The sequence below is a fragment of the Salarias fasciatus genome, chromosome 13 (genome assembly GCF_902148845.1).
Source record: "Salarias fasciatus chromosome 13, fSalaFa1.1, whole genome shotgun sequence".
NCBI lineage: Eukaryota > Metazoa > Chordata > Actinopteri > Blenniiformes > Blenniidae > Salarias > Salarias fasciatus.
Genome location: NC_043757.1, coordinates 13,401,206 through 13,414,942, shown reverse-complemented (window position 1 = coordinate 13,414,942; position 13,737 = coordinate 13,401,206). Strand labels below are relative to the sequence as shown.

At 44.3% G+C, this 13,737-nt stretch overlaps 1 protein-coding gene across 1 annotated transcript in view; it reads right to left on the bottom strand.

The window, feature by feature from the left end:
• unc5b (unc-5 netrin receptor B) overlaps positions 1 to 11,621 on the bottom strand; it is a 48,335-nt gene extending 36,714 nt beyond the window's left edge. Inside the window, exon 1 of the mRNA XM_030106083.1 lies at positions 11,049 to 11,621. Coding sequence (XP_029961943.1) covers positions 11,049 to 11,208 — 160 coding nt within the window. The 5' untranslated portion in view covers positions 11,209 to 11,621. The remainder of the gene's footprint in view (positions 1 to 11,048) is intronic.
• Between the last annotated feature and the right edge of the window lie 2,116 nt (positions 11,622 to 13,737).

Sequence of the window (13,737 nt, the reverse complement as noted above, 5' to 3'; positions counted from 1 at the left end):
AACCACACTGTATGGTCTGTTTGCTTCAGTCAGCACTCAAACCTCAGCATAAGTGCACGAGGAAAAAATGAGACAAAATACAGAAATACTTGTTTTCACTCCTGTCCACTAGACTCATTCATTCAAGCCCGCCATGTCAGGTAGTATTATATTCTTCTCTTCTATGTTGGATTTAAGGATTAGGGAGCAATAAAGCATTTTAATGCAAAAATTAGTGACAAGAGACCACTAGCATGGCTAGCACATTAGCTGTTCCCAAAGTGTATGATCATGCACTCAAAATGACCATATCAAACTCAGTAAAAAAGCCATCTGGAGGCATCAGCTCCACTACGAGCAGAATTAAGTCAGAGTGCAGTGACTTTCTCATTTAAAGTGCCTCCAAAGAGCCTCATGATTACCTTCCCAGAATGCAAATGTGCTTTGGGCCAATTAGAGGTTGAGCCAATACCAATGTAAGCCCATAAAAATCCGCCCTTCCATAATCATTCAACAATATGACTCATGGGTAAGATTGGAACACCGGCCTGTAAATGTGTCATGATTATGACTTCGTACTTAAAATGAATGGAGGAGCTGCATATTTCATTCCCACGGAGCTGGAACGGAGCCATGCACATGTTAGCGTCAGAGCCTCTAATGAAATAAATAGACTTGTGATAGTACTTATTAGGTCTCCATAAGTGGCAGGTAAAGACAAGGGCCCTGCGGTGGATCAAAGGCAGTTAAATGTCTCTTTTTAGATCTCCCCCCTATCAGGAGGTATTTAAAGGGAGAAGGGGGGGTTGCTTTTTTGTTTGTGGAGACAGACGCCCTCATCCAGGATGTCTCTGTGTAATTACATGCCACAGAAGACCTTCATTCCTCTCCTCTTCACAGAGAGAGAGATGAAAGACAAGAGAGACAGAGGCATGTAATCGCTCCTCTGACTGAGGAGTGGGGGAGAGGAGGTGAGGGACGCCGAGGATGGAAGGACAAAAGGATGGTGAGTGGCGGTGGAGTTTTAATAAACCACCTCTGTCTGTTGTTTACAGAGTCTCCCCTACATCTCCCGTGTTCTCTCTCTCCGTCTCGCACCCGCGGTCTTTTCGACTGAGGTTTTCATTATTCTCAGAGTCGCCTGCTCCCCGCCTTCAGGACAGATGCGTAAATTGTTGTGCTAATGTGAAGCCCTCTGCTGAGCCTTAGAGGACGGGAGATTTACACACTCCACACCACTGTATAACTGTCACTCACAAACTCGCTCACAAGCGCACGAAGACGGGACACACACACACACACACACACACACACTGACAGGGAGGCATCATGCACTGCTGCTGGCGACCACACATTTATGTTGGTTCTTCCTCCTGCTATTTATACTCTTCTAAGACAAATCAAAGAGGAATACCACATCATCTCATCACAAGGGGGGTCAAACAAGAGGACTTACACGCTGCTACAGTTTCACTGTAAAACTGACATTTTCTCTTTACAGGGATCATTTACTCTCAAGGGCACCAACAGGCAAACACTACAGTACTTGATAATGATCTCTCTTTGCTTGTGAGCTTGAGTGGAGGTGGTATTCTGAGAGAATTTCATGTTGCTTTGAAGCGACTGGAAGCATTTTCTTGTTCGGAAACAGTGTTCACTGTTAAGTACAGAGTGAGAAACAGATGCAAGTAGGTCTCAAAAGGGCAGTTATATAGTATATACCCTAAATACAACAGGATATCAATTTTCATTTCTATATTTTTTTTCCATCCCTTCAGTAGATTTCAATAAATACCAGTGAAAAGGAAGTGTCCCAGCCTCCTTTCTACAAAGTGAGTGTGATTTTTTTTGTGGTCATCACAGCGAGACAGACATTTCTTCAAAAGCGCACTGGGACTGAAGCCTTGTTCCCACTGTGCAGTACAGCATGGCACGGTACGGTCCGGAACGGCAAATTGTTCCCAGACCCAAATCTTTTTCACGTTTCCACCGGAGAAGGTGTGGTTAAAACATAGGCAGGTTCATGAACGGCCACGTAACGACACAGGCACGCGACATTAATACACGATGGTGAACGTGGGGCTCCGCTCCGAGTGTCTCAGTCCTTCACTCTGTGGACGTCACTCCTCAGTTTCTTCTATTTGGTGGAAATGGTGCCACGGCTCATGTGTCCGAGCGAAGCCATGAGCTTAATCTACGTCCTCTGTCACATTTGCTCATTTTTTGTTTTAACTGAATCGAATCTTGGCGATATTTGAATCAGACATCTCATACTCAAACATGCAATAATAACATTTGAAAGGGTAATTAAAAAAAACTGATTTCTCTCTTTAAAAAAAATTCCTTTGCTTTTTGTTTTTTAATTAAAAAAAACATTTTACTCTGCGTTCTCTTCCTCCTGGTCATCTGTCTCATGCTCTCTCCATCTCGCTGTCCTTCTGATGGCACTGTGGCCTCTGAGGGGCTCCAAACAGTCCATCTGTCCGAGAATCTGCCCGTCCGCCTGTCTTGCTTGTCTGGCTCTCCGCAGGTATGTCTGTCTGTCCCTGCGTGATGCATGTTTCCTTCATCAAGCCGCAGCAGATGAAGGCTGGAGCCGGCGGCAGCGTGAAGGTTGAAGCTATAGCCAGCGAGACACTGCTCAGTGTTTAATGATCCACTATAACTATACCTATTCATCTCCCCCAGAAGAACGGTGAAATGCAGCAGAAAGAGTCCTCCGCCGAAGACACGGCATCATGCTAAATCATAACCTCTCAGCCAGCACTACTGTAATTACATAAAATGTGTTTCTCATACTGTCCCCTCATGTAGAAATATGTTACTCCGGAATACAACAAGTAAGGATGCAGAGCACAGCGGCAACGTAACATCAGCCAGCGAACTTGTACATCAAGTAATTGAACACAAACATCCCCCCATTGATAAACAGCAATTCGTTTTATTTCGTTTTTACTTTTGCTTGTGTGAGATGCAGTGTCTCCCTAACCCGCACACACACACACACACACGCACACACAGTCTGGGTGCTGCTGAGGGGATTGCAGGCGAGTGAAGCCGAGCAACAGCAGCAGCGGAGTCAGAGCAGAGACACCCAGAGTTAATGAACCCACACCAGTCAGCATGGCTGTCCATCTGCTTTCATAATCCCCATAAACAGCAGGCCGTGAGTGCTGCTCAACCAGCCCAGCCGCACACGCACGGATGTGCGCATGCACGCACACACACACACACACACTTACTCAGACTCACACTCAAAACAACATATTGTCATCCTAAATATCCTATATGAAGGATGAGATCACTTCGTGTGCTTGAGTGTGTGTGTAGGATTGAGGATTGCAGGGAATTGCGGTGGGGATGGGGGACCTCATATATCTATTATAATGCCCATGTGCCTTGGCGTCGCTCACCAGCTAATCTAAGCAGAGTGGCATGGAGAGGTGAGCGTGAGGTCGGCTGCTGAGCCCATCTGGTCAGCAGCAGGTAAGAGGCTTGCAACACACACCCGCTGACACACTTGATGCGTGTGTGAGCTCATACACTTAAATCTAACCTTAATTACATGCAGGTACATCTGCCACAGAAGATCGTATCTTGTCTTTCTGCTTCACGCACGGCGCTCATTTAAAACGATTCCTATCTGTTCGGCAGCTGATGCTCGGTCGCACTTCGCAGTGTTCAACACCTGGAATACTGAAAGCAGCAAGAGAATAAACCAGGTTTCCTCCTGTGCAATCAGAATGGCTGCCGGTGCAAGAGGGGTGTGTGTGTGCGTGTGTGTGTGCGTGTGTGCATGAGCTGCGTACTGATTGACACTTTGAGTGTGACCCCACTGTGACCCATGCAGAAAAGGGAGTCATACCTAAGCAATGCCGTTGCTTTCACCATCAGTTGCTCTCTCTCTCTCTCTCTCTCTCTCTCTCTCTCTCTCCCTCTCACACACACACACACACACACACACACACACACACACACACACACACACACACACACACACACACACACACACACGCACGCACACGCACATGCACACGCACACGCACACTTAAACACATGAACTGAGCCAGGATGTGCCTGTCAGTCCTTGATTAAGACCTGCATCCAAGGCGAGAGCAGAATCTTTACTGTGTGTTTTGAGGCTCCAAGTCAAAGCCTCTAGAGGAGCAGTAAGAATTAAGTCTTGGAGCTGAAGACGGGTGGAGGAATTAGAGGATGGATGAGGCCAGATCTCATTCTTTCACTCTTCACTTTGCTATGGTTGCAATCCAACAGTGTCTGAGCAGAAACAGGGATTATTACTGCATCTCTCCTGCCTGTGTAGGTCTGCATATTCCTTCAACAAAATAATCAATTTTGTGAAGATCTTTAAAAATTGACATTAAAACTTTATAGAGAACTAAAAAAAACACATAAGATGGAAAATTTCATTCCTCAAATGATATTGAATGATGATTACCTTCTATTTTCTGTTAGTTATTTTTTAATTTGTGTCCTTCCCCTGGTGATGCATCAACTTTAAAAATAAACACTACTACTTAATAATTTAAAGCTTAAAAGATTCAGTAATTGAAAAACTTACACAATCCATTTGGTACATCTGATGCACTGTTTCATATTACTACAGTCCAATCCTGCATTATGATGGAGGTTTTTTTTTTCTCCAACAATTACCTGACTAATATGAAAAAGATCCAATTATGTTTGAAGATCGATGCACCATCTGTTGCAGTTTTTCTCTGTCGACGTTGGATAACATCAAGTTGGAGTAAAGCTGTTTTTTTTCTTTTGTGATATTTTTAAATTAAATACTTAATTCAGCCACACTGATTACGGGTTGCCTAGCAAGGTTACAAGATGAATTGGTGTATTATGAGAAATGTAAAGAAGTTTTGCAGTAATTTTGCAAATTCCAGAAATACCACTGAGGTTTAATACTAACATGATACGACAGGTATCAACTTAACACTGTTAATTTGAATAGAAGAGGATAAAATACAAAAGTTACTTGAGCAATAAAGAGTTAGCAGGTGGGAGCAGTAAAAAATAAAAGGCTGGAAAAAGATGTTAAGAGGAGAAAAGAGTGAGGACGCAAGGAAATGACAGATAGGGGACAGGTGAGCGTGGATGTGCCCTGATTCCTCTTTGATTAAGTGACCAGTCACACTCCCAATACTAATCGGGGCAATAAGCTTAAGAGACAAACACGACGCTTTAACTCCACAACAGTCACGTCATTAAATAACACAGCGGTGTGCTGCTGACATGCAGTCATTCACTTTAAATTCATCAAGCCCACACAAAAAAAACACGAGCACACGCATGCGGGCGCACGCGCAAGCACACACACACACACACACACACACACACACACACACACACACACACACACACACACACACACACACTCATTAAGCATCCTTTGCTTTGATTCAAAACAAAAAGGAGAAAAAAAAAAACTGTAAGTTGTTTGAAACTCCTGCTGTTGCCTAGCTGCCTGCCATGAAGACAGAAGGACACGGGATCATTTCCGTTCGCTTTCTCAGCCAAAGATACACACACGTATGCTCGATGCGCCCGACTCTCCGGGGAGGTCTATGTGTCATTCCCCTACTTTAGACACACCAGCTGCTCAGTGTGTGCTCTGCAGTGTTAAAAGTCTCATCCCACCTTGCACAAGCCCCCGGTGGCACCCACATCCACTTACACGCAGGCATGACAAAGCTCCCTTCGCTCCCCTCCTTTACCCACCCTTGACAACCCAAACACCCCCCCACATTCATAAGTACCTCCAGGGCAGATGGGACCCTAATAAGCGTTACACTCAGAGAAATGGGATTTTTCACAGTGCCTTCTAAAGAGCAATTCCCAAACTCTGCCAGAGAACCGCCTCGACAAAAAAAAAAAAAAAAAAAAAAAAAAAAGATTGAGCGAGAAAGATATGGATGACAGAGGCTAGTACATGCGAGACCAAAAAGCTATAAATACGCCTGATGAGACTATCAAGAAATTGAAGGAAGACCAAGCGGGAATGAGGACAAGTGATCGCAATTTATTATGTCCATGTGAAGGAATTTAACATTGTATTCCATATTCATTAGACAAACTAGCAGTAACGCCGTTGCCTTCTTTAATGGATGACATTTCCTCCTCTGATGGGAAGGTTTGTTAATAACAGCACTTTAGGAGGAATTTTCCTCCAGTTAGCCAAGTCAACATGACACACAGGCAGATACAAACAGACACAAACACAAGCATTAACAGATTGGCTGTGGTCTAAGCTCTGAGTGGACTTGGCTCAGCTGCATTTCTGAAGACAAAAAAGCTTCTGCTAAGAAGATGAGGGGAATCTGCGTGGTCTGGAAGAAAAAAAAAAACCCTCCCTTTTTATATAAGGACACATGCAGAGTGTTGGACCACAGCACAGCCAATCAAATGCTGACTTTGTCTCTGATCTATATACCTCAGCACGACAGCACGAACACTCTTACTGTGTGCGTGTGTGCGTGCGTGTGTGTGTGTGTGTGTTTGTGCGTGCGTGCGTCTCTTAGGGTAAGGGGGTTGCTTTGGATCTGGCATGACCCCCCGTAGTGAATCCTGATCCTATTGGTCACGACGCTCAGAGTGCTGCTGGGACCTTAAATGAAAATTCCTGCAGTGGCTCCCTCACTCCTCCCAAGTGACCCTGCCGGTCTTCTGCCATTATACACATAAATGCTACCTCTTCATCAGAGGATGTGGCTCCGTTTTGCATAAGTGGATGCATGCATGTGGATCTGTGTGTGTGTGTGTGTGTGTGTGTGTGTGTGGGTGGGTGCTCTTCGTTTGGCGAAAGACGCCAGTAAGCAAATGTAACGTATCAATTTCTTGGATTGTGAAACGAAACAAGAGGTTAAGCAAAATGAACACTCCTCGAAAACACACAGTCAATCAAGTGTAACTCCTGGTGAAGTTGTGATTTCGTGTCTGTGTGGGTTCTCCTGTTGTCCCCCTTTACCGCACACAAAGGGCAAAAAAAAAGCTTTCTGGAGTCTCCCATTCATCTAAAGCACAATGGAACCCCACTGAGGTTTTCTTCCTGTTTCCCTGTCTGCTCCACCCATCTCCCCCCAAGGGGAAGGATGGAGGGGCAGGGGGTACCCCGTCCCACCGCAGAGCAGCAGCTCAGCTCCCATCTGCCAGGTCACCCATCCGTCCGTCCGTCCGTCCCACTCTTACAAACCGGCTTCAGCTTTTCCTCCACTTGTTGAATGTTTCAAAACCTGTGCCAAAAGTTGGTATTTCATCTGATAAATATAACCTTCAAAAGTCAGCGGCGGAATACAGTGAATGCCAGTTATTTTCTGCTGAGGTGGGTAAAGAAAGGAACGCTGTGACCTTGGGATAAACAGCTTGGTCAAAAACATTTTTAAATTTCAAGCATCAATGGTTTCAAATGTTTGGATTAGATTGAAACATTCCAGAATCTTATCGCTGTTTTATCTGAAGTCACACAGGTAGGAGAGACCATCTGGTCTGACATAAACAGGACATTTTAAATCGGGAATCCACAAAGGTATAGCATGATGAAAAGCATGAATACCATAAGCCGGTGATAATTATGTACACAATTTTCATAAGCTTTTTTTAAATAACACGCCATTTGAGGAAGTTGGCAGGCTCAGCCGCATTGATTAGATGATTATTACCACCGTCTCCAGATCTTTTAAGAACATAATGTCTTTGCAGGTGAAAGTAATGACCTGTGCTTAAAACTATATTCATCTCAAGACTGCCAATTTCTGCTCGAAACTTCCCACTGCTGCTAATTCCTCTTTCCATTCCTCATAGTCAGCTCGCTGCTCCATTTACCTGGCTGCTTTGCCCTCTTACAGAGCCATCGCTGTTTGCTGCAGATTTATGGTCCAGTCTAACATGCACGGTATTGGCAAAGCATTAAACATGTCTACTCTTAATACTGTGAGCTCTCTCCATCGATAAGAGCCTTAATAAAAACATCCCCCTAGTGGATTTGTGTGTCTCTTTTCACTTTCAATCCTCCATCTCCCTTCTCGACAATATCCTTCTGTCTTAACCACTGTTTCTTCTGTTGCATTGCTGGCTCTAACTTGATTGTGCTGCAAGAGACTTGCCTTTCTCACACTCTTTTCCCACCTATTTTTTTTTTTGCCCCCGAGTCACCACCTCATTGTCTGGCCTGTGCCAGAGGTTTAATGATGCTTGAATGCCACTGCTATGGAGTTTTCTTCTTCACTCTTTTCTCATAAAGAATATTTAAAAGCCATGCCCGGAGATCAATCTGTCTCAATGTGTCTCACCCGGATTCATTTCTCTTCCATCTCTTCTTTCTGCTTTCCTTCTTCCTTTTCAGATGGATAGTGTTACCCTGCATAACCTCTCTCTTGTTTGGTTCACACGCACCATCAGCAACAGCTCCGGCCCGCAATTGGCACACTTGCTCAACCTGACACTCTTTTATCGAGTCTGTAAATGTCTATCGGTGCCCTAAAATCAGTCACGACCTCCTGTAACCGTCCGGGTCAGGTACGCCAATGCGAGCTGAGCAGCTGTTCCTCTCCCATTTTCTTTCTCCTTTGCTGTCTCTGATGTCAAGAATTTGAGCATCATAAGCACATTTTAAATATTAACAAAGACCACTTTGCACATATGAATAATACAGCAGAGAGGGCAGTGGCTGGCCAGCGATCCCATCCCCTGCCGCCCGACGGCCATAAAACTAATGCACTGCCTCGGGACAGAATGTGGCCTGGTCTGGTCTGCGAGCAGGACCTGCCTGTGGAACTGGTCTGGCTCACTTCTCGGCTCAGAGAGGTTTGTCTGTTCATCACAGCACCAAACCACCTGCCCAAATCTTTGCAGATGCAACAGCCTGGCAGCACTTTTGTTATGACTACATGTTTCAGAGACACTTTAATCTAATCTGACATCTCAATCTGTTGAGTGTCTTTGAAGCCAAATCTACTTTGGTGTTTGTTTGAGTTTAGCTGTGTTGTCACATTCCTTTCTTTTCATGCATCTAAGAATTATACTCTACCTGTCAGGGTATTTCAAAGTCCTTCAAACCAAGCGATAGAATTGGACAACACATTTCCCCAAAAACCTTTCAACTAGCTCACAATTGCTGTTAAAGAGTGAGTCCTCTTACAGCCTCTTTGCTGTTGTTCAAGAGAAACAGAATTCCCACACTTAACACAAATGAGACAGCGCACTGTGGAAGAGTGTCACTATTCATCCAGTCCTCCATGGGAGTGTCTGACATGCTACGCTTTCTAACTCTGAACACTCCACTGCCCCTTCGCTCCTTCGCTATCCTCACACTCACCTCCTCTTGTTCTCCTCCTTTCACGACCTCCCAGCCGGGACGGTGGTCTTTGAACCCTGCCTCTTAAGCGCTTACTGGACTTTGGCTTATCTCATCATCTCAAACTCTGCATAAATACGCACAGCGTACGCCCGTGTTCTAATTCCAAACGTCAATGGTAACACATAAAGCGAGGCAGTGGACAGCAGGGTAGTTACTCCAAACAAGTGTTCTGGCAGGCTGGGTAATTAATGTGTGTGTCAACACAGAAAGTGTAGCTCCAAAGCAGAAATGTGAGCTCAGCACATCCAGGCAGAGGCAGAAACTGAGACTGGAGGGATCTGGAGGAGGGAGGCAGCAGAGGGAAGGTTTACACACCGCAGGATGAAAGATAAATACAATCTTTCTGTCCCATCGTGCAGCAATTCCCTAAATATGTCTGCAAAGACAGAAACTTCACCAGAGCACATCGTAATATCGTGCTCTGATGTCCTCATTTTAAGGTTCTACTCCCCCAACAGGACCTCATCGCAGTGTTCAACTGTTTATACCAACATATCTCATTTCTCATGCAAGGATTTCAGAACCCTCCACAATTTTAATAAACGTAAGCTGCTTTTCTGCTCCGCCTGTTCAGAGAATAACACACATGAGGACCTTGGGAGGTGCAGTGAGGGTTATTGGCATTCAAAGAAATAGTCACATTCTTGGCTGATAATCTGTGTGTCCACCAAAAGATTACTTGCGGTCATTAAGTAAAAACTGACTTCTTTTTTTTTAAACTAAGAGTAACATGTTGAGAGGACTTTCTATGCAATCCTGGCAACCTTTTTCTTTTTGGTCCATTGTGAACGGCGCTTAATCCACAATCCAGTAAACCTCTTGAAATCTGCCTTGTGTTTCAATCTGAGCTCACAAACAAGAGGAGGAGATGTCCACACAGAAATACGCTCTTCATCAAATATTGGAGAGGGGTAAATGTCACCTTGATGGTTAAGGTCCCTTCCCATCAGCTCACCCACACTGACTTGTCCTGTGTGGCAGACAGTTTCATCTCCATAAGAGCAGTTGGCAGGTCTTTGATGGAATTAACCACTTGGGCAATCCACTGATAAAAGTCTGCTCTGTGCTTGATCGAATAAAACAACGACTTAGCAGGTATAAATGGTTTATGATGATGATGAAGAGTTCAGCATCCCATGCACCAAAGCTGAAAACAAGTGTCACGAAATTAAGGTGCTGCATCTTATAATGGAAGAGGAAACTAAAAGAGTGTCTTCTTTCGAAGCACTTCAAGTGTTTTACTTTTCATAAGGCTTCGCTTTTTCTTTTTGGAGAGCTGAAGAAGGCATGGAGCAAAACCTTAATTACTCCCTGCGCACCAGGGGGAGTTTGATTTTTCCGCTCCAAGTAGAAAAGAGAGCTCAGTGCTGTTCTACTGTAAGACAGAGGACTTTGCTGTGGGTATATATTAAAAGAAAAGTGCTGGTCAGCAGGCGACCCCAAGACACCTGAGCTGTTCCACCTGTAGTCTGTGTAATAACCCACACAAGGATTTCACATGAAAAATGAAATAAATTATTAAATAAATACTACAGAATGGACAGTATTAGTAAATTTTATTAGAAAAAAACATTTCAAATTGAATTTTAATTGAAAACACAACAGCTACTTATGCGCCCTATGACATATTTAGAAAAAATTAGAATGACTGCACTCCAAACTCTTCTTTAATAGCAAAACTTACCGGTGGCGGACGCGACGTGAGCTCCACACAGGAGCAGGAGAACCAGAGGACCGAGACCTTGGTCAGAGTGAAGCCGAGCAGAGCGCATCTTTTCCGGCTCCGCCGCGGAAGAACGCCCCGGGGTGTCCACACAGCGTAGCCTTCGAAGCTTCTCAAACATTCACAAGCTTTTGTCCGAAAAAGTCTCTGCCAGAGAATAAAGCCCACACAGTCCGGCAATTGAGGGAATCGCTTGGAAGCTGTTGTTTTGGTAAATAGTTGACTTTCGGCTGTTGACACTCAAAAATAGAAAAGCGCTCAGAACACATCCAGGTCGAGAGTCTGACAGAGATTGAAAAAGGCTGTAATTTCCGTCCGTAATCAAAGTTTGAAGAGGTCCGCAGGTATCACACCTTGTGAAAACGAAGGAACAATTTGTCGGGTCTATTCCAGGGAGACTTCATTTCCAGCTCCGCTCCGCGCAGCCGATGGACCGAGAGCCGCGAGAACAGGCGCAACTACAGGAGCAACAAAGTTTGACGCATCGCTGCTCGGAACAGAGATGTTGCATTAACCACGAGATGCCCCGTTTCCCAGGAACAAAAATGAAGAAAAAAAAAGTTGGCTTGAAAAAAATAAAACAAAACAAATGAAGAGCTGCGGGGACGTGTTGTCATGCAGCCTCGGACAGCAGACTCTGGACTCCCCGAGTTTGTTGCGCGCCTCTTGGTCCCCGTCCGCAAGGTGTAAACATGAACACGGGGGAAAGAGCCAGCCTCACAACGCCAGCCTCTGGACTACCGCTCCCCGTCTGGCCAATCATATATCATCCTCCTCCTCCTCTCAGGGTGAAGGCTGAACAAGTGAAGGTAAACTAGTGGCAAGCGAGGAGGAAATAGATGTGAGGGGAGAGATAGAAAACCTGGACCCCAGAGCGCACCGATCCGCTCCGAGTGCGCCAAGGTTTGACTGCAGAGTAAGACCTATCTATCTATCTATCTATCTATCTATCTATCTATCTATGTATCTATCTATCTATCTATCTATTCCGATCAGCCTGACAGCCCATAATCTCCTGTCTCGTGTGTGTTTATGGTGCCTGTCTTGAGTCTATATCAGACATCCAGCAGCACCAGTCCCGCTTTATAATCACATACTACTTCTTGTCAATCCATTCTTTTCCGTGGGTCATAATTTACTCCCAGTGGCCACAAGAGAGCACCCTTTCATAAATGAGTGTAAATGCAAAGAGAGAAGAATGGAAGTTATGCTTTCACGCGTGACCGTGGAAGTCCAGCAGGACTGGATGGCGCCTCCACGCAGGGCAGCTGTGGACCTTGTTTTAGACATGGCAAGAAGGTGGGAAGTGCACTGGTAGGAAATGTGGGTGATGTAAATATGACATGGTAACGTTTTATGTCAAAGAAATGACTGATCAGGAAAGTCCTTCTGCTGAGTCATTTGTTTGGTTGATGTTATTATAAAACAGGAGTTTAATGAACGCATTGCAGAATCCAGGGTGCAATTTTTCCTGGGATGATTGGAGGAATATTTTGCCCCTTTTGGTTTGGTCTCATCGTGAAAAAAAGCTACATCATCAGCAGACCAGGAAAAAATAACAGATCAACATATTCTATAAATGTTTGCCCCCATCCACCCAAAAAAAGAAGCCAGGCTATGGCTCTATCACCTCCAGAAGATTAAGAGCGAAACTCACAGTATTAGCGGAGTATTATGTGCCATAATCACAAGCAGGTTAAAACCAAATTAAGATATTTTTTTTCAAGACACAGAATAATGATTTAAAAAAGATAGAGCTGTGAAAAAAATGACTTAAACTTTATTAACTGAAGGGAAATTAATGCTTTAAATACATGCCATGCATTTAATCGTGCTTTATTTCTACACTCCCAAATGGAAAGCTTCTCAGTGCACCTGAGATAATTCCTTTCAGTTCCTTGCATCCACATCATACAACAACAGACGCTGGCTGGAATTGACTTCATCCCTTGCATTCACTTCTTTTGAGGACAAAGGTCTTTACCTCCTGAATTATACCCCCTGCACAGACCCCTGCAAGTTTGTCGCATATCTTGTAGTCAACATTGGTTAAATTCAAAATAAAGATATCATTTGCAGATAGAGCCATATTTGGAGCCCTTTTCTTTGAAGGTTTAAGCTATAATAAGTCTAATTTAATATGAAGGTATAGTCTTCTTTCTTTCACATCTTTACATTTCTTATTTTCACAGAACACGAAGGTGTAAAGACAGTGGCTTAATTGTTAGCGTTCTCTCTTGGTGAGAAAGTTTTTGTATGTTCTCTCTGTGCGTGGGCGGTTTTCTTTGGGTACTCTGGTTTTCTTCCACAGTCCAGAAACATGCATTTGAGACTAATTGTTGGCCCTTAGTTGCCCGTAGCTGTGAATGTAGGTGTGTGTGAGACTGTTTTTCTCTCCAGTTTTACTCTGCATTGCACTGGCCACCTGTCCAGGCTGCACCCTGCCTTCACCCATAGTTAGTCGAAATTGGCTCCAGCGCTTTGTGACCCTGAATTGAATAAAGTGGTATGGAAGATGGATGGAGTTGTAAAGAAGTTGTAAATCTGTTTTCAAGAGTATTGATAATATTTTATGCTTAGGCAACATTTATAGCTCTTTTCTGTGATGCGCTTTCATTTTGCAACACTTCTCTCAACCGTTGAAAAACCC